The 18782-nt window shown below is 53.8% G+C and overlaps 2 protein-coding genes across 10 annotated transcripts in view; one reads left to right on the forward strand and one right to left on the reverse strand.

Annotated features, from left to right (window-relative positions):
• STAB1 (stabilin 1) overlaps positions 1-7769 on the forward strand; it is a 27959-nt gene extending 20190 nt beyond the window's left edge. For 5 of the 9 annotated variants that reach the window (XM_024746342.1, XM_024746343.1, XM_024746336.1 and 2 more), the window contains 28 exons: positions 40-116; positions 322-447; positions 628-701; positions 854-928; positions 1193-1315; positions 1632-1679; positions 1892-1969; positions 2074-2220; positions 2648-2788; positions 2891-2950; positions 3246-3422; positions 3506-3592; positions 3721-3870; positions 3971-4027; positions 4114-4315; positions 4673-4822; positions 4912-5016; positions 5159-5266; positions 5347-5540; positions 5634-5778; positions 5860-5993; positions 6082-6247; positions 6324-6433; positions 6526-6645; positions 6732-7064; positions 7139-7285; positions 7374-7490; positions 7579-7769. In XM_024746342.1, coding sequence (XP_024602110.1) covers positions 40-116; positions 322-447; positions 628-701; positions 854-928; positions 1193-1315; positions 1632-1679; positions 1892-1969; positions 2074-2220; positions 2648-2788; positions 2891-2950; positions 3246-3422; positions 3506-3592; positions 3721-3870; positions 3971-4027; positions 4114-4315; positions 4673-4822; positions 4912-5016; positions 5159-5266; positions 5347-5540; positions 5634-5778; positions 5860-5993; positions 6082-6247; positions 6324-6433; positions 6526-6645; positions 6732-7064; positions 7139-7285; positions 7374-7490; positions 7579-7635 — 3508 coding nt within the window. In that variant the 3' untranslated portion in view covers positions 7636-7769. Of the gene's footprint in view, positions 1-39; positions 117-321; positions 448-627; positions 702-853; positions 929-1192; positions 1316-1631; positions 1680-1891; positions 1970-2073; positions 2221-2647; positions 2789-2890; positions 2951-3245; positions 3423-3505; positions 3593-3720; positions 3871-3970; positions 4028-4113; positions 4316-4672; positions 4823-4911; positions 5017-5158; positions 5267-5346; positions 5541-5633; positions 5779-5859; positions 5994-6081; positions 6248-6323; positions 6434-6525; positions 6646-6731; positions 7065-7138; positions 7286-7373; positions 7491-7566 lie in introns of those variants that run through there. The other 4 variants (XM_024746340.1, XM_024746341.1, XM_024746344.1 and 1 more) reach the window with 4 other exon arrangements.
• On the reverse strand, positions 7665-11160 carry NT5DC2 (5'-nucleotidase domain containing 2). The gene is made up of 6 exons (XM_024746314.1): positions 10997-11160; positions 10178-10436; positions 8473-8559; positions 8237-8377; positions 8088-8152; positions 7665-8004 (listed from the first exon to the last, which is right to left on the reverse strand). The coding sequence occupies exons 1-6, from the start codon at positions 11158-11160 to the stop codon at positions 7743-7745; spliced, it is 978 nt and encodes a 325-aa protein (XP_024602082.1). The 3' UTR covers positions 7665-7742.
• Positions 11161-18782: the final 7622 nt, after the last annotated feature.

Raw genomic sequence — 18782 nt, forward strand, 5'->3', positions numbered from 1 at the left:
CTGGGCAGACATAGACTAAGCTGTTGCCATCCCTCCCAGCTGCGTCCAGGACTTGGCTGCAGCCCCTGCCTGTGTCTGTGCCGCGGGGTACTCGGGCGACGGCATCTACTGTGCAGGTCCAGGCACACCAATGCCCCGAGGCATTTGGGGGTGGATTTCCCCACAGAGCCCTTTCCATGCCCTTTAGGTCCAGTCTCTATCCCTGTCACCTCTTGGGTCTTACCCCTCCCTCCGACCTTTTCCTTTCTCTCATGCCCTCCTCCCCTGTCCCCACTCTGTCCCATGCCCACTGCTCACAACTCTGGGATCATCTACCCCTAGTGGTGGACCCTTGTGCCCATGACCATGGGGGCTGCTCCCCCCACGCCAACTGCACCAATGTGGCACCTGGTCAGCGGACATGCACCTGCCTGGATGGCTACACGGGTGATGGGCAGCTGTGCCAGGGTGAGGCTGGGGTCCGCCACCAGGGGTCTGGCTTCAGTGGCATGAGTGAGACTAGGAAGGGCTGAGGGGCACACACAGGTGTGAGCCTGAGGGTGCTGAGAGAGTAGGGGATGAGCACCTCAACAGATGAATGGAGGGGCCGCCTAGGGCCAGCCCTCATCCCAATGTCTTTTCCCCCAGAAGTTAACGGCTGTCTCATCCACCACGGGGGCTGCCACATGCACGCCGAATGTATCCCCACCGGCCCCCAGCAGGTCAGCACAACAGAGCTGGACACTGGGGCTGTGCCATTCCCTCATAGGGTGTGGCCCTCCTCAGACCAGGCCCAGGGAGGGGTGCTCCTTCTGTCCAGGGCGCTGGCCCACTCTAGGGTACCAGCAGCCCCACTGATTAGGATTTGGGACAGGTCTCCTGCAGCTGCCGCGAGGGTTACAGTGGGGACGGCATCCGGACTTGTGTGCTCCTGGACCCCTGCTCCCAGGTCAGGCCCCCAAGTCGCACCCAGTTCCACAGGGGGAGGGGACTGGGGCGGGAACCAGCCTTCCTCACCCCCAGCTGGGTCCTGAGTTCTTCTGAAGGGTGAGCCACCTGCGCTCTGACTGAGGGGTCAAGGTCAAGTCAGACTGATTAGTAGGAAACAGGGCCTTGGGTGTTGGCCAGGGAACTTCATGGCCCCTTCCCCAGAGCTGGTTGGGGCAGCAGTCCTGGGAGTCACTGATGCCTCTCTTTTCTGTCCCTGCCTCAGAACAATGGAGGCTGCAGCCCCTATGCTGTGTGCAAAAGCACAGGGGATGGCCAGAGGATGTGTACCTGCGATGCAGTCCACACTGTGGGTGATGGCTTCACCTGCCGTGCCCGAGTCGGCCTGGTAATGATGCCCAAGTAGGACCCCTGACCGAGCCTTGGCAATGCCCCCCATGGGCCTGACCCGTGATATTGGTTAAGACCCCAAATTTGATCCTGATCCTGGCCCTGACCAGGACTTGAGCCTGACCCCTGACTCCACCTAGGCATGACCGAGTTATGATCCATGAAACCAATCCTGATCCCAGCACAGACCACCCTGGCTTTCCTTTCCTCATCTCTACCCTGGCCAGACCTTGGGCTCTAGGTGCTGGGGCAGGCACCAGCCCTGAATGGAGGCCAACCACAATCTGAGCTGATCCTTGTCTCCCCTGATCCAGGAGCTCCTTCGGGACAAGCATGCCTCATTCTTCAGCCTCCATCTCCTGGTGAGTAACCAGCTGGCCTGCACATCCTTGGTCCAGCTTGGGCCTCTCTGACCTGCAAATCCCACCTGTCTCTGGGCCATGATATTCTCATTTGGTCAGAGGGCAGGCTGGTTTGGTTTCTGAGTCTGTGTCTCTCCCAGAAAATCAGTGGAAACCTCGAGTTGGTCCCAGGTTGCCCTTCTTCCACCCAAGCTGTTTCCCTCTCCCCCCAGGAATACAAGGAGCTCAAGGGGGATGGGCCTTTCACAATCTTTGTGCCGCATGCAGACCTAATGACCAACCTGTCGCAGGTAACTCAGCCCCTGGAGCAAGGCTGGGGATTCTGGGGGGTGGGCGCTGCCTGGGCAGAGGTGGAAGTCAGGGCACCCTTGTGCCCTCATGACTCCCACTCCAGGATGAGCTGGCCCGGATTCGTGCCAATCGCCAGCTTGTGTTCCGCTATCACGTGGCTGGTTGCCGGCAGCTGCGAAGCCAAGAGCTGCTAGAGGAGGGCTATGCCACCACACTCTCCGGGCACCCGCTGCGCTTCAGTGAGAGGGAGGTGAGCCCAGGTCCTGGTCCCCGACATGGACTGTCCACAGACCAAGGACTCAGCTGCTTTCAAGGCCCGCACCTATGCTCTGTCCCCATGCTTTTAAGACCCTCTCACCTTCCCAGGGCCAGGGAGGCTTTAATGAGAGGGAGATGAGTCTGTTCCCGGACCCCACCTACTACCCGGGGCCAGTCCTGGGCTCAGGACTTCTGAGCTTGGCCCTGTGTCTGCACGGCTCCCACCAGCCAAGTCCGGTGGTTGTTTCCCTGGGTGGCTGTTTCCCTGGGCTGGAGGCAAGACCCACCCTCAGCCTCGACCCCGCCCACTTCCTGCTCCAAGACTCACCCAACCCAGGCTCTGCTCCCACCTCAGGCCCCACCACAGCTCCCTGAGCACCCCACTAATTGGCTTTATTCAATCCCGGCCCCACCCCCAGGGCAACATATACATCAATGACTTCGCGCGCGTGGTGAGCAGCGACCACGAGGCTGTGAACGGTGTCTTGCATTTCATCGACCGTGTCCTGCTGCCACCTGAAGCGCTGCACTGGGAGCCTGACGTTGCCCCGATTCCGCAGGTATGACCTGGGTGCGGGTGGGGAGCTGGAAGGCAGGCGCCCAGGGGCCTGGGATCCTCCCTCCCCTCCTGACCTCACTGTTCACTGAGCGCCTGTCCCCAGAGAAACTTCACCGCTGCTGCGGAGAGCTTCGGTTACAAGATCTTCAGTGGCCTTGTGACGGTACTGCTCCTGTGTGTGAGCCTTTCAGTGTGTGTATATGCGGGCGACTGTCAACGTGTGTGCTCACCTCTCTGTGCACAGGGATGTATTTGTGGGCATAAGCATCCCAGTGAGCACAAGCACAAGGGTGTGCTTATTTGTGCCCACATACTTGACAACTTGTATGTATGTCCGTGTCTGTTGGCCTGCGATGGCTACAGAGGAATGTGGCTGGTGGGAAGGTCACCTGGGTCCCTGGAGCCCCTCCATCTGCCCACCGTCCTCTGACGGGACTGTCACACCTCTATCCTACCAGATGGCTGGCCTGCTGCCCCTGCTTCGAGATTCATTCCATAGGCCCTTCACAATGCTGTGGCCCACAGACTCCGCCCTGCAAGCCTTGCCTCCCGATCGCCAGGTCTGGCTATACCATAAAGACCACCGTGACAAGCTGGCAGCCATTGTGCGGGGCCACGTGATCCGCAACGTCGAGGTGGGTGCACTCCCAGACCTTGGTCCCCACTGCCTGCCACTGAGCCTGCCCTCCCAGCTCCAACTGTGGCTCCATCTGCTCAGGCCTTGGCATCTGACCTGCCCAACCTGGGCCCACTGCGCACCATGCATGGGACCCCCATCTCCTTCTCCTGCAGCCGTGCCCGGCCGGTGAGTCTGGGGAGAAAGCTCGAACGAGGGAAGCAGGAGGCAGGGGCCCTGGCACTGGCGGGGGCGGGGCGGGGGGGTGCTGCAGTACACCTGTGACCCACCAGGTACTCCACATCTTCCGCCTGCAGGGTGAGCTCACGGTGGGAGAGGAGGACGCCCGGATTGTGCAGCGACACCTGCCCTTTGAGGGGGGCCTGGCTTACGGCATCGACCAGCTGCTGGAGCCACCTGGCCTTGGTGCCCGGTGTGACCGCTTTGAGACTCGGCCTCTGTGGCTGGTGAGGGAGGCCACAGGCCAGAGGTGGATAGGCAGGGGCCTAAGCCCACCTGTCCTGTCCACTCACTTGAGCTTGCTTTGTTGGTCTCCCTTCCTTGCAGAAGGTTTGCAGTGTTTGTGGGCTGGAACCACCCTGTCCTGAGGGCTCACGGGAGCAGGTAAGGGGCTGGGAGCCAGGTGGGGGTGGGGGAAGGGCCCAGGGCCTACCAAGCTCAGGTTTGCAGCCCGATTCCTCTTGGCCCAGGGCAGCCCTGAGGCCTGCTGGCGCTACTTCTCAAAGTTCTGGACGTCTCCTCCGCTGCATTCCTTGGCACTGCGCAGTGTTTGGGCCCGGCCCAGCCACTGGGGTCAGCCCCAAGGCCTGGGCAGGGGCTGCTACCGCAACTGTGTCACCACCACCTGGAAGCCCAGCTGCTGCCCTGGTCACTATGGCAGTGAGTGCCGAGGTGAGTGTCCTGAGGCTGGCTTCTCCAGCTCCCAAGGTGGCCAAGGGCATAGTTCTGGCCGTTGTGCCTCAGAAAGGGTGTCAGGGTGGTCAGGGGCTGGGGGCGGGGAGTGGATCTTTCCAGGTGAGAATGCTCTAAGAGCTGGGGTGGGTGTGTAGATGGTACAGGACCTGGTGGGGTGTGTTGGGGGTCTGGGTGTTCTCCAGGGCGTGGGCAGCTGGGTGGATTGCTGCTTCTGCAAGAGCCTCTGCTGCTGCTGGGTGGCGGATGGACCGTGTGGCTAGGCTGGGGATGCGTGTCTGCGGCTCCTGATGAGCATCCCTGGCCCCACCTCTCTTCTCCCACCCTAACCCCTAGCTTGCCCTGGGGGTGCCAGCAGCCCCTGTAATGGCCACGGTACGTGTATGGACGGCATGAGCGGCAGCGGGAAGTGTAGGTGCCATTCGAGGTTTGCCGGGATGGCATGTGAACTCTGTGCCCCAGGCGCCTTTGGGCCCCTTTGCCAAGGTAAGCTGTCCTGCCCGACCCTGCTCTATCTTGCTCCCTAATCCACATGGCCCATGTGCCGCCACCATCCTGCCTGTCCCTCTCCCCAGCCTGCAACTGTACCTCCCATGGCCACTGCGATGAGGGCCTGGGGGGCTCTGGCTCCTGCTTCTGTGATGAGGGCTGGACTGGGCCACACTGTGAGGTGCAGCTGGGTGAGTGGGCCCTGTGCTTGTGCCCACCCTGCACACTTGTATACCTGCACACACCAGTGCATGCCCCAACTGCAGTGAGGTGGAAGGGGGTCTAGGAGGGCAGCCACTAACCTGGATGTGTGGGGTGGGCCCCGGGGGACAGAGCTGCAGCCTGTGTGTGCTCCACCTTGCGCATCCCAGGCCGTGTGCCGCGCTGGCCACAGCTGTGAGTGCAGCCTGGGCTACGAAGGGGATGGCCGCACGTGCACAGGTGAGCAGGAATGTGAGGTGGGAGGCCCCACTCCCCTCCCTTCCTGTCGCCTGGTCCAACCACTCTCTCACTGCCTCCAGTGGTAGACCTGTGCCAGCATGGGCGTGGCGGGTGCAGCGAGCATGCCAACTGCAGCCAGGTAGGCACAGTGGTCACCTGCACCTGCCTGCCCGACTATGAGGGTGATGGCTGGAGCTGCCGGGCCCGCAACCCCTGTGAGGATGGCCACCGCGGGGGCTGCAGCGAGCACGCTGACTGCCTGAGCACTGGACCGGTGAGCAGGCGGGCAGCAAAGCAGCTGGGCGGGGGCCCCCCGATGAGCGGCTGCCCCAGTCCCTGAAGGGCGCCCACCTGCTCTGCTGTCCAGAACACACGGCGCTGTGCGTGCCACGCCGGCTACGTGGGTGATGGACTACTGTGTCTGGAGGAGCCTGAGCCGCCCGTGGACCGCTGCCTGGACCAGCCACCACCCTGTCACGTGGACGCTGTGTGCACTGACCTGCACTTCCAGGGTGTGCTTCCCTGCCCTCTCCCAGCACCCCGGCTTTACCTCGGTGCCGGCCCTCTGACCATTGCATCCCTGCCTTCCACAGAAAAACGAGCCGGTGTCTTCCACCTCCAGGCCCCCAGTGGCTCCTACAGCCTGAATTTCTCACAGGCCGAGGCAGCCTGTGGGGCCCAAGGAGCTGTGCTTGCTTCACTCCCTCAGCTCTCTGCTGCCCAGCAGGTGCGCGGGGCCCAGGAGTCTGGAGCCAAGCCTGTGGGGGCTCCTTGAGTTGGGTCTTGGGTCTCAGCATCTGTTTGTACCCCTACAGCTGGGCCTCCACCTTTGCCTTGTGGGCTGGCTGGCCAATGGCTCGGCTGCCCATCCCGTCGTTTTCCCGGCAGCAGACTGTGGCGATGGTCAGGTGGGCGTGGTCAGTCTGGGTGCCCGGGAGAACCTGTCGGAGCGCTGGGACGCCTACTGCTACCGCATGCAAGGTACAGCCACCCACCACGCCCCGTTCTCTGCCCTGCCTTTTCCCACTGACCCACTAACTCACTGCCTTTCCTGCAGACGTGGCCTGCCGATGCCGTGATGGCTTCGTGGGTGATGGGGCCAGCGTGTGCAATGGGAAGCTGCTTGATGTACTGGCCACCACTGCCAACTTCTCTACCTTCTATGGGGTGTGCAGGGGCCCAGGCTCAGGACCGGGGGGTGGTACAGCTGGGATCCCTGAGGAGAGAGCCTACCCACAACCCTGTCCCCACCATCGCAGATGCTACTGGGTTATGCCAATGCCACCCCGAGGGGTCTCGACTTCCTGGACTTCCTGGACGACGAGCTCACCTACAAGACACTCTTCGTCCCTGTCAACGAAGGCTTTATGGACAACCTGGTAAGTAGCAGGGGATGTGGGGAGAGCAGGGCCCAACTCTGCTCCCTCTAGCTGGCCCAGGCCAACAGGCCCTGCTTTGCCCACAGACGCTGAGCGGCCCAGACCTGGAGCTACACGCCTCCAATACCACCTTCCTGAGCACCAATGCCAGCCAGGGTACCTTGCTTCCCGCCCACTCGGGCCTCAGCCTCATCATCAGTGATATGGGCCCTGACAACAGTTCTCGGGCCCCTGTGGTGAGTCTGGAGGCTGCCCCTCCCCTACTGGCCCCAGCCCTCACTCACCCACTGGGCCTGACCCTGGTCTCCTTACAGGTCCCAGGAGCAGTTGTGGTTAGCCACGTCATTGTGTGGGACATCGTGGCCTTCAACGGCATCATCCACACTCTGGCCAGCCCCCTCCTGGCACCCCCACAGCCTGTGAGTTGGCCAGGGGTGGGCAAGGGGTGAGGAGACCGCTCTGGCCAGGTCTCTGATGCTCTCCTCGTTGGCAGCGGGCAGTGGTAGCCCCGGAGGCCCCACCTGTGGCAGCAGGCGCAGGGGCTGTGGTAGCTGCTGGAGCGCTCCTTGGCCTCGCGGCCGGAGCCCTGTACCTTCGTGCCCGAAGCAGGTCCGCAGGCTTTGGCTTCTCTGCCTTCCAGGTAGGCTGGGCTGGAGACTGATGGGGTTGGTGGGGTCTGGGCCCACCGAGCTTGCTTGAGGCCTCTCACTACTCACCTCCCTTCCCAGGCAGAAGATGATGCTGCTGATGACTTCTCCCCATGGCAGGAAGGGACGAGCCCAACCCTGGTCTCTGTCCCCAACCCGGTCTTTGGTAGCCATGATGCCTTTTGTGAGCCCTTTGACGTGAGTGCGGGGGCTGGGGGCTTGGGAAAGGGGACCCAGGGGCCTGGTCTCAGTCCAGCCACTAACAAACATACAGTCCTCCCCTCAGGATGCGCTCCTGGAGGACGACTTCCCTGACACCCAGAGGATCCTCGAGGTCAAGTGACGCAGCCAGTGCTGAAGCAGAGGCATGAGCAGGAGGGAGGCGGCTTTTATTGCCCAGAGTGGGTGGGACAGCAGGGGCTGGACCTGGTCCACACAATAAAGGTACCCTCAGCGGATGTGGGCCATGTCGCCCAGGAAGGGTGTCTTCATGCATCCGGTGCAGAGCTGATCCATCCAGAGCGGTGCCTCGTGCTGCAGGGGCGTGCGGCGGGGGTAGAAGGTGAAGTCCACGCGGTAGTTGAGCAGACAGCTGAGGGAGGCCATGTAGAGGTCGGAGAAGCGCACCAGGCGCCGTGAGAAGTAGGTGGGGTTGTGGAAGGTGCGAAAGATGCTCCCGAACTGCGCATTGAACAGGGCCTTGGTGATGCACCTGGGGAGGGAGATGTGGGCACTCATGGGGTGGGGCTCCTGAGGGGGCTAGGCTGGGGCTCCTGCCCAGGCCCCACCACTCACCTCAGCTCCTGCCGCTCCTTCATCCAGGCGGCCAGCACCTGCCGAGACTCAGCATCCTGGTAGGTCTGGGGGAGACAAGGGGTGCTCTGGGTGTGTGCGGCCAGGCAGCGGCCCCCCACCTCCCTGCAGACGTCCAGCTGCCCCCGCACCTGCATACGCTCCAGTAGCCCCGTGAGCGCCTGCTGCCACGTCAGCGAGTGCATGTACTGCTCCGTGTTGATGATGCGGATCTCTCGCTCCAGCTCAGGGATAATGGCACCTGTGCGCCAGCCGTGACGCAGCATGAGATCCTGGGGGGCAGGGTGCAGGACAGGCAGGGCTCAGTGCCGGCCAGGAGATCCCCCTCCCCTCCCCACTGCGACCCATCCCCGCCTCCCGCCCTCACCGCCAGGTCACTGTAGAGGTGGTCTCCGAAGTAGAGCACACGGGGGCCTCGCCATTCCGTCAGACGCAGGAAGTCAAACAGGTTTCCCTGGGAAGAGATTGGGGATGGGCGGGGAGACTGGGCTAAGCCCAGTGTGCCGAAGGGGCTCCCCCAGGGCTATTCACCAGTCTTCCCAAATCCCTAATCCCCAGAGGCAGCAAGGCCCCTCTAGCCGGATGCTGGGCTGCCCTTTCCCGTGGCCTCGCTGTCCCCTCCAGGCTCCGGAAGGGCGTCTGCCTGGGGCAGGAAGGTCTCCTATAGGCCTGGCCTGGTGCCCTGGGCCTCCCCTCCCGGTGCCCTCACACCCACCCAAGCTAGGGATTGAGCTGAGTTCACTCTTTGTGGGAAACAAACTGCAGCAGTGACCCCATGGCCCTGAAGCAAGCAGGCCACCTCAGCCTGAGCCCAGAGGGACCCAGCAGACCAATGGCAGTCCTCACCGTGAGGCCGCCTGCCCCTCCTGCGCCAAAGCTGGGGAGATGAACAGCCAGGCTCAAGCACAGCAGAGGAAGCTGGCAGGGGAGCAGAAACCGGGGCAGGGGTTGTGGGTGGGGGGGGTGGCGCACAGAGCAGGAGGTACAGCAGCCTCCACAGGGCAGGCACCCACAGCCCAGAAATGAGAATATACACCCAGCAAAAAGGAGTTACTAGAGGCAGTCTGCGGGCGTGAGAGGCCTGGGGAGGTGAAGCCATGGGGGAAACAGGTAGCTGTGAAGGGCTTAATGGTTGAAATAAGCTCAAGCAGAGAAGGTGAGGAGCAGGAGGGAAGCACGAGCGGGCGGGGCACTGAGGACGTGCCAAGACGACGAGAACCACGCACACAGTGAAATTTCAGAACATCAGGCATACAGAAGTCTAAAGCCTGCCAGAGAAGAAAAATCAGTGTTCCCCACAAAGATGCGTGACCCTCCTCAGGCTCAGCCAGGATGCCAAGACAACAGGGAGCTTCAGCCTCAGAGCCGAGGGTAAAGCTGGTGCCCAAGGGAGCCACCGACAGTTGGGGGCCAGCAGGGTGGAAGGCCGAGCGGTCGGCAGGGGTGAAGGGCTGGGACCTTGGCACTGGGCGCCCGAGGCTGCTCCCTGTGGCTGTCACTGGCCCAACTGCTGGCTTCTTCCCTGCCCCCAGCTTCTGGAACCTCCATCTCCAAGAAGCCCAGCTCAGCCAGGATTTCCGCATTCCACCCAGAGCCAAGTGCCTTAATCACCTCCTGCTCACAGCCACCTGACACTTCCCCACCAAGCACAAGGCCCTTCTCACCCTCCTAGCCAGCCAGAAAAGGGGTCTCCTCCGAGGCCTGTGCACTGCCCCCACCAGCCCAACTCAGGGGCCCCAACCAGGCTCATCTGGCTGCAGCAGAGTGCTCAGCCCGAGGCAAAAGCGGGGCCATTTATTGGGCACTTGGCGAATGCCCCAACCTAAGAGCTTCACACCACCACTCAAGTAGAGTATTATACCTCTTTTACAGACGAGGAAAGCACAGCACAGAGAGGCCAAGCAATTGGGCCAAGCCCTGGGAGCCACTTCCTGTGAGGGGACAGAGCCACAACAGAGGCGTGGTGGCTGGTCAGGGCCCAAGAGGCCATGCGGCAGCCCCGCCACAGCCTGGGGCCGTGGCTGGGCCCTGGGGTCCCTACCAGGTACAACTCCCACCTAGATGGCTCTCACCTGCCGATAGATCTTGCCCTTTTCCAGGCGGGTGATACGGTCCCAATGCAGTGAGCCCTTCTCATCAAGTTTTCTGAAAGGCCTAGGGTGGGTTGAAAGGCCTAGGGTGGGGTTAAAGGGCCTGATTTCCAGTCTGTGGCAGGACCACAGGCTGGACACCTCCCACTCTGCAAAGACCCACCTGCTCACCTGCCCATCAGCAAGGGGGTGCCCCCACCCCAGGCACACAGGGCGGCAAGCAGAGGCCAGTCCCCGCTCCCTGGGCCCATCGCCCCATGCACTGCAACAAACACTAGCCCCCCTGCTCACCCCAACTAGAGAAAGCCCGCGCGCAGTAACGAAGACCCAACGCAGCCAAAAAAAAAAGAATCTGCCTGCCAGTGCAGGGGATATGGGTTTGAGCCCTGGTCTGGGAAGATCCCACATGCCATGGAGCAACTAAGCCTGTGCGCCACAACTACTGAAGCCCACGTGCCTAGAGCCTGTGCTCCACAACAAGACAAGCCACTGCAGTGAGAAGCCTGCGCACCACAACGAAGAGTAGCCCCCGCTCGACACAACTAAAGAAAGCCTGTGCGCAGCAATGAAGACCCAGTGCAGCCCAAAGTAAATAAATTAAAGAGATTAGGAGACCACCTGAGACAAGATTAAAGGAGTGCAGACCCTGCACACACCCTAATCTTATCAGCAACCCCACCCCTGAACGACTGCTATAAAAACTCCTCACCAATTCCTCCCCAGTTGGGAGATAGTTTTTTGGCGCAGGAGCCTGTCCCCCTTTGCCTGCCAAAGCAATAAAGCTATTCTCTTCTACTTCACCCAAAACTCTGTCTCCAAGATTCGATTTGGCACTGGTGCAGGGAGGCTGAGTTTTTAGCATCAAATTTGGCACCCAACATGGGGCTGACTCGTGTACAGTCCTGGGGCGGGCGCGGGGGAGGGGGGTTCCCTGGCTTGATTGGATGCTCCAAGATTTTCTCCATGCCAGCCTCATTCAAGAGTGGAAGGCTGAAGAATTCCTTTAGAGACCAGATCACCTGGGACCCTTGTCTGGGAAGGCTGGGCCCCAGTCATACCCCATCGGCCATCCTGGCAGCTGGAACTCCGAGGCAGGACGAGACAGTGGAGGAGTGGTACCGCTAGGGACCACCCTAGCAGCTGCCAGGTCATCTTCGCCTTGAGGATGTTCCTCTCTTCCTCCTGCCTGGACCACCCTGGACTTCCTACTCCAAGGAATTATTTTGGGGAAGCATAAAAGTAGCATTTGGGATGTCACAACACCTCAGCTAGCATTTGGGGAAGCCCCCCAGCATGTACTGTGGCCACTTTGACCCTGTCCATTTGGGGGAACCTTAGTTCCCATTTGGGGGATTCTCCATTCCAGGAAATCCCATTTGAGAGGCGTGCCACTTGGGCAGAGGTCACGGGCTAAGTGGGACTTGGAAGCCCATTTCGTTTTGGTTTCTGTTTGGGTTTTTGGTTTCTTTGGTTTGAGGCTTCTGTTGCTGGCTAGGATTTTGGTTTGTTCTTGGTCTGAGCGTGAGTGTTCTTTCAATCAAACATGGGAAGTGCTTCTTCTTCGATTCCATCTGATAGTCCCCTGGGGAAAATTCTGGCAGACTGGTTAACCTATAGCTATCAACCTATGACTAAAAAGAATGAGATTCTATTGTAATTCTGTTTGGCCAATGTACATTCTTAAAAGTAAGGAGAGGTGGCCTTTGTGTGGTAGCCTAAATTATTATTCTATTCTTCAGCTAGAATCCTTTTGTCACAGGAATGGAAAGGCTGGGAATTCTCTCCACTCCATCTGGGCTAGCCACTCCGGGCTCTCCAAGAGCCAACTCTGGGTTTGTTCTTTTTCAAGAACTGAGCCAATCTGTTTGGAAACCTTTGTCTGGGAGTGGAAGCAGAATTTTTAAACTACACCTCCTCTAATTATCTGTGTGGCCATAGCTTATCTGTCGTTTGTGCTTTTATGTGTATTGTTTTGGGGTGAGCCACTCTGGCTTGCGCAGGGTGGGAAAATTCTACCTGCTCATTGTGGGCCACTATGAATTCTCTGTCCGGGAGTGGAAATGGAATCTTTGGGCTACGCCTTGTCTGATCTTTTGTTTGTGGGACCATGTTTGTTGTTTGTATGTGTGTGTGTCAGTACTTGCACTGACTGGTTGAGACATCTTTCGTGAATAACAGAGCTCACGTGTGACAACATCAGTGTATCCTTCCCTATTGCGTGGGGCTTTGCCTGTGGAGGAATGTTGGTTGGGATTTTCCCTTTTGGACTAGCCTTGTTATAGGTGACCAGAGCTCTGTTCAATCTCTGTACACCCCCTAGGGTATTTTTACAAAACTAGGAGCTCTTCAGCTATGCTCCCATGAAAAGGAATTGGTATTTCTTTCCCCCTGTGCCTAGGTCCTCAGGAACACATGTTATCTAAACCATCTCTAGTTCCTGAGACTGAAGAAAAAGGGCAGGGGAAAGAAGGCCTTATTAAACTCAAGTGGAAAAACTGTGAGATCTCTGGTTCTGTCTTTATGTAGGAGCTAACTTGTAAATGAGCTCTGTTTAACTGACTTAAAAGTAAGAGCTTACAAGCTAAATCTAAATGTCTAAAAAATTGGCCAATATAAATTTTGGACCACACGATCTGGGAAATACTCAGTAGTGAATTGATATGTTACTGAAGGTAGGTTAAGCTTGTTGGTTTAATTAATATAGACATGTCTTTAGAATCATCAGTGTTAAGTAAAGCAAACGAGGTTAAGAGTTTTTAGATAAACTCTTTACGAATAAGTATTTTAGGAATGTCTACTTAAGAATAATCTCTCCAGGTGCTTGGTAACTTAAAATTGTAGAGTTGTGCTAAATTAAGTTAAATGATGGAAGTTTATTGAATAGGTAGGCCACTTCCAAGTAAAATAAGATACTGAAACATTAATTACTGAATACTGGCTTCCCTTTGCAGAGAGACTAAAGGTATGTATGAACTAAAGGTATTTGGTGCCACCCTGTGATTCTTTATAAGAAAGCACATGTCTGGGACTTCCCTGGTGGTCCAGTGAGTAAGAGTCTACCTTCCAATGCAGGAGATGGGGGTTTGATCCCTGGTCAGGGAACTAAGATCCCACATGCTGTGGGGCAACCAACTAAGCCCACACGCTCTGGAGCCCGCATGCCACAACTAGAGAGAAGCCCTGCACGCCGCAAAGAAGAGCACGCATGCCACAACTAAGACCCGACGCAGCCATAAATAAATGAATGAAGAATATTAAAAAAGAAAGCACATGTCTTTAGAAATTATTGGTATTTATGTTTATAAATCTACAGAGTGCCGAAGACAATTCACGGTTGCTTAAGGAAAGTAGGTTGTGTGTTTTGAACAAAAGATGGTATGAGGAATGGCACTGCATTTTCCTAAGGAAAAAAAAAGTGATTTTTGCCCTAGAGCTGGTTGATTTTGAATGGAAAAGGGGCCAAATGTTTACAGAAAGTTGTAGAAGGTCTGCAGAAAAGGAAAAGGAAATTTAGTTGGGTAAATGAATTTTGTTGGGAGTGGGCTGGGACAAGACTGGATTTGGTTTCTTCCTCTAAATTTTTCTTGAAATACTGCTTTTGATAACAGCTTGTCAGTTCCTTTGCCTTTAAGTGATCTGTATTCACCTTTAAAATCTTTTCACTTTGGTTAAGTAAATAGCATTGTTTGGCAGTTTCTAAAAGTTCTTTTCACCTCCAGCTAACTTTGAGATGCTTCAGAGGGCCCCTGAGGCATTTCAGAGAGGAACATTTAATTAAGATTTGGTACATTAAATCAAATGTAATCAGTTGTAATTCTGGTTATTGTAACCAAGTTTCTTTATCGATTACATTGTAATCAGATGTTTAACTGCATCCTTTAAGTCCTTCTGTCATTTATAGACAGTTATTGTACTCTGATGCTTTTGCAGAAGTGCTTCATCTTCAAGATTTATGCGAAGGACCTTCAGACAAATACAGGTCTCTCATAAATGTCATATCATACCACTGAGCTGGGTCTACTGCTTAAGGCACATGTACAATGCTCGTGTGACAACTGGGTATAAATGATAAAATGTATGTCCTATAAAATGTTTCCTCACCAACATACCTCTGAGCTTGTTCACGATACCTGATCAGTTTTCCCCCAGTGTGGATTAACTAGGCAAATATAAAGGAGGCCTAGCATGGAGGGACATGATCTACAACCAGGTCAAACAGCTGTATCACCCCGGCATTGAGGGATAGCTATTTTGATTATCAATGCTTTCTATTGAAAGATTTGCAATCAGAGGGAAAATGATGAAAAAAATCTGCATGTATTGAGGTGTGGGGAAGTCACTGGCTTATACATGGTTTAACTTTAAAAAAAGGCCTGTTTTGTGGCCTTTCAGACACGCATTGTACATCTGCTTTGACACTGAGGAGGGGAGTGCATTTGAAAGTCAAAATGGAGTAACTATGGTAAAACTAATTGACCATTGTGTATGTGATTTCAGACATATTTCTGTATTGTTGCAAACTTGAATTTTCTGAGCTACATCAGACTTGGGATGCCACAAGGACTTAAAAATTCCCCCACCCTCTTCAACGAGATTTTGGCTAAAGATTTACAAGGATTGCACGTGGATCAAGGTTGAGTAGAGGCCTTCCCAGCCAGAACAGAAAAAGTATTAGAAGTGACAAAAGCTCTTCTTAAGGACATTATTCCTAGGTACAGCCTTCCCTCTACTATTCAGAGTGACCATGGATCTGCTTCCATAGCAGAAATAACACAAACAGTAAATAAAGCTTTAGGTATATAATGGAAACTTCACTCAGCATGGAGACACCAATCTATGAGAAAGGCTAAGAAGATGAATCACACCATGAAGAACTTTTGCTAAGCTATGCCAGGAAACTCATCTAAAATAGAACAGGGGCTTGCCAATTGCTCTCCTCCATATGTGGGTGGCCCCTAGAAGCAGGCGAGGGTTGAGCCCTTAAGAAATTATATACAGGCGACCATTCTTGGCTCCTAAGAGTAAAGAAAGAAAAACAGTTCATGGTTCTGGGAAAGTTGGACAGCTGCATGTAAATCAATGAAGTTAGAACACACCCTCATACCATGCACAAAAATAAACTAAAAATGGCTCAAAGACTGAAACGTAAGACATGACACCATAAAACTCCTAGAAGAGCACAGGCAAAACATTCTCTGACATAAATCATACCAATGTTTTCTTAGGTCAGTCTCCCAAAACAAAAATAAACAAATGGGACCTAATGAAACTTACAAGCTTTTGCACAGCAAAGGAAACCACTCAAAAAATGAAAAGACAACCTACGGAATGGGAGAAAATATTTGCAAATGATGAGACAGACAAGAGTTAATCTCCAAAATATATTAACAGCTCATACAACTCAACAACAAAAAAACAAACAACCCAGGGAATTCCCTGGAGGTCCAGTGGTTAGGACTCTGCACTTTCACTGCTGAGGGTGCGGGTTTCATCCCTGGTTGAGGAACTAAGATCCTGCAAGCTGCACAGTGCGGCCAAAAAACAAACAACAACAACAAAAAAAAACAAAAAAAAGAAAAAGAAAAAAAAACACCAATCAAAAAATAGGCAGAAGACCATAATAGACATTTCTCCAAAGAAAACATTTAGATGGCCAGTAGGCATGTGAAAAGATGCCCAACATCACTAATTATTAGAGAAATGCAAATCAAAACTACAATGAGGTACCACTTCACACCAGTCAGAATCCCCATCATTAAAAAGTCTACAAATAACAAATGCTGGAGAGGGTGTGGAGAAAAGGGAATTCCACTCTTGGTGGGAATACAAGTTGGTGCAGCCACTATGGAAAACAGTGTGGAGGTTCCTCAGAAAACTAAAACTAGAACTACCATATGATCCAGGAATCCCGATCCTGGGCATATACCCAGACAAAACTATAATTCAAAAAGATACATGCACCCCTATGTTCACAGCAGGACTATTCACAATAGCCAAGACATGGAAACAACCTAAATGTTCAACAGATGAATGGATAAAGAAGATGTGGTACACATAAAAAATGGAATACTACTCAGCCATAAAAAGAATGAAATAATGCCATTTGCAGCAAACATGGATGCAACGAGAGATTATCATACTAAGTGAACTAAGTCCGAAAGACAAATACCATATATATCACTTACATGTGGAATCTAAAATAGGGCACAAATGAACCTATCTACAAAACAAACAGATTCACAGACATAGAGAACAGACTTTTGGTTGCCAGGGGAGAGGTGGGGAGGTGGGGAGGCAGAGGGATGGACTAGGAGTTGGGGGTTACTGGATGCAACTGTTACATTTAGAATGGATGAACAGGGACTTCCCTAGCAGTCCAGTGGTTAAGACTTTGCCTTTCAATGCAGAGGGTTGTGGGTTTGATCCCTGGTCAGGGAGCTAAGATCCCACATGCCTCGTGGCCAAAAACCAAAACATAAAACAGAAGCAATACTGTAACAAATTCAATAAAGACTTAAAAAAAAAAAGTCCAATAAAAAAAAAATCTTAAAAAACAAAAAGAATGGATAAACAACAAGGTCCTACTGTATAGCACAAGGAACTATACCCAATCTCCTAGGATAAACCATAATGGAAAAGACTATAAAAGAATAATGTAGGGCTTCCCTGGTGGCACCGTGGTTAAGAATCTGCCTGCCAATGCAGGGGACACGGGTTCGAGCCCTGGTCTGGAAAGATCCCACATGCCACGGAGCAACTAAGCCCGTGCACCACGACTACTGAGCCTGTGCTCTAGAGCCCATGAGCCACAACTACTGAAGCCCACACGCCTAGAGCCCATGCTCCGCAACAAGAGAAGCCACCACAATGAGAAGCCTGCATGCCACAACAAAGTGTAGCCCCTGCTCGCTGCAACTAGAGAAAGACCGTGCACAGCAGCGAAGACCCAATGCAGCCTAAAAAAAAAAAAAAGTATATATGTGTATAACTGAGTCACTTTTATATAACAGAAATTAGCACATGGTAAATCAACTATACTTCAAATAAATAAGTTAAGCAGTATGTACAACAGACTGGTCAATTGTTAACCGCTAAGCATGAGTTTGTGTCTCACAGGTCTCCCCTCGCCTGGAAGCTCCCTTTCATCCCTTCAAAGCAGGAGACAGGGTGCTGCTGAACGTGTGGAAAGAACAAGAACCTGAGCAGCAGCTTGAAGAGAAATGGAAGGGAGCCTATGATGTTCTTACCACTCATACCTCTCTGAAATTGGATGGAGTAAAACCATGGGTACATCACACTAGAGTAAGATGATCACCAGAGACTGACCAGCCACGCCTGCCTACAGCCAGCAAACAAGACTCCTAAGAAGTGGACATCTCACTCTTTGGGAAACCTTAAGTATTTGTTCCGACAAGTGTAATGAAGTTTTGTTTTCTTATTCTTTCTCATACCTTTTACTTTTCCCCACAAAACTATAGATTCATATGCTGATTCTCTTGATAATTCTTAACTGCTGGATATGTGGTGAGCTTCCTATTTCCGAGTCTTCAGGATTGACTTGGTGAGTTTTCCCCCTTACAGGGAATTGTTTGGAAACAACTGGCTACAACAGCCCAGTTCCAGACTGGGTTTCTGATTGATTCTCCTGAATTTCTAAGGAAGTGAGATCTACACCATCTACTAAAGATCCAGTTGTCACTCATTTTACCTTTAACTTGGGTCTGTTGCACCAAAATGGTGGACTAAGGGAATTGAGATCTTAATCATACAGGACTCCTCGGATCCAGGACTAGGAATTCAAGTATTTTTAATATTTCTTTCTTTCTGTTTCTTTAATAAATTTATTTATTTATTTTTGGCTGTGTTGGGTCTTCATTGCTGTGTGCAGGCGTTCTCTCCTTGCAGCGAGTGGGGGCTACTCTTCATTGCAATGCACAGGCTTCTCATTGTGGTGGCTTCTCTTGACTAATATTTCTAATTCGGTATCTATGCCCCGTTTCAGCAGGAAGTAGCCTGAGTGGCCATCACCCTGTTCCCTGAAAGATTTGGGGAAAGATAAAATTGAAGCGGGGATTAAAACCCAGTCCCTCTGCCAAGTTTATGATTAACATTTCTCTCCAAAACGATTATTCCTTATCTTGTCCAACATCTGTTCTCCTCAAGATTGAGGAGTATCAAAGAAAAGGGGGGAGTGAAACCAAGCAAGACCCTGTGGGGCTCCTGGGCACAGAAGCCTTTCTGTCCCTCATTTCTTGTTTGTAGGGAACAGACTCCAGCCTCCATGACCTTCCCTGGGTTCCAAAGGGCAGATTTGAACAGCTGTTAGTCGGGAAGGGAAAGGATGGGAAGACAACGGAGCAAAAGCCGAGAAACCACCTGAGGCAAGATCTGAGGAACCAGAGCAGCTCATCAAGATTAGGAGACCACCTGAGATGAAATTAAAGGCGTGCAGACCCTGCTCACACCCTAATCTTCTCAACAACCCCACCCTTGCACCATTGCTAGAAAAACTTACCAACTCCTCCTGGGTTGGGAGATAGTGTTTGGGGGCAGGAGCCTGCTGCGTCCCCCTTTGCCTGGCAAAGCA

The sequence above is a fragment of the Neophocaena asiaeorientalis genome, unplaced genomic scaffold, assembly GCF_003031525.2.
Source record: "Neophocaena asiaeorientalis asiaeorientalis breed wild unplaced genomic scaffold, Neophocaena_asiaeorientalis_V1.1 scaffold251, whole genome shotgun sequence".
NCBI classification, from domain to species: Eukaryota; Metazoa; Chordata; class Mammalia; order Artiodactyla; family Phocoenidae; genus Neophocaena; species Neophocaena asiaeorientalis.

What these genes read in the sequence shown, in the direction of transcription:
- NT5DC2 (XM_024746314.1), bottom strand. Translation starts at nt 11,160, where the DNA reads ATGGAGAAAATCTTGGAGCATCCAATCAAGCCAGGGAACCCCCCTCCC. An exon ending in TCTTGGAGACAGAGTTTTGG is followed by an intron (nt 10,437 to 10,996) that starts GTGAAGTAGAAG and finishes CGATGGGCCCAG; the next exon opens with GGAGCGGGGACTGGCCTCTG. An exon ending in AGGGCAAGATCTATCGGCAG is followed by an intron (nt 8,560 to 10,177) that starts GTGAGAGCCATC and finishes ATCTCTTCCCAG; the next exon opens with GGAAACCTGTTTGACTTCCT.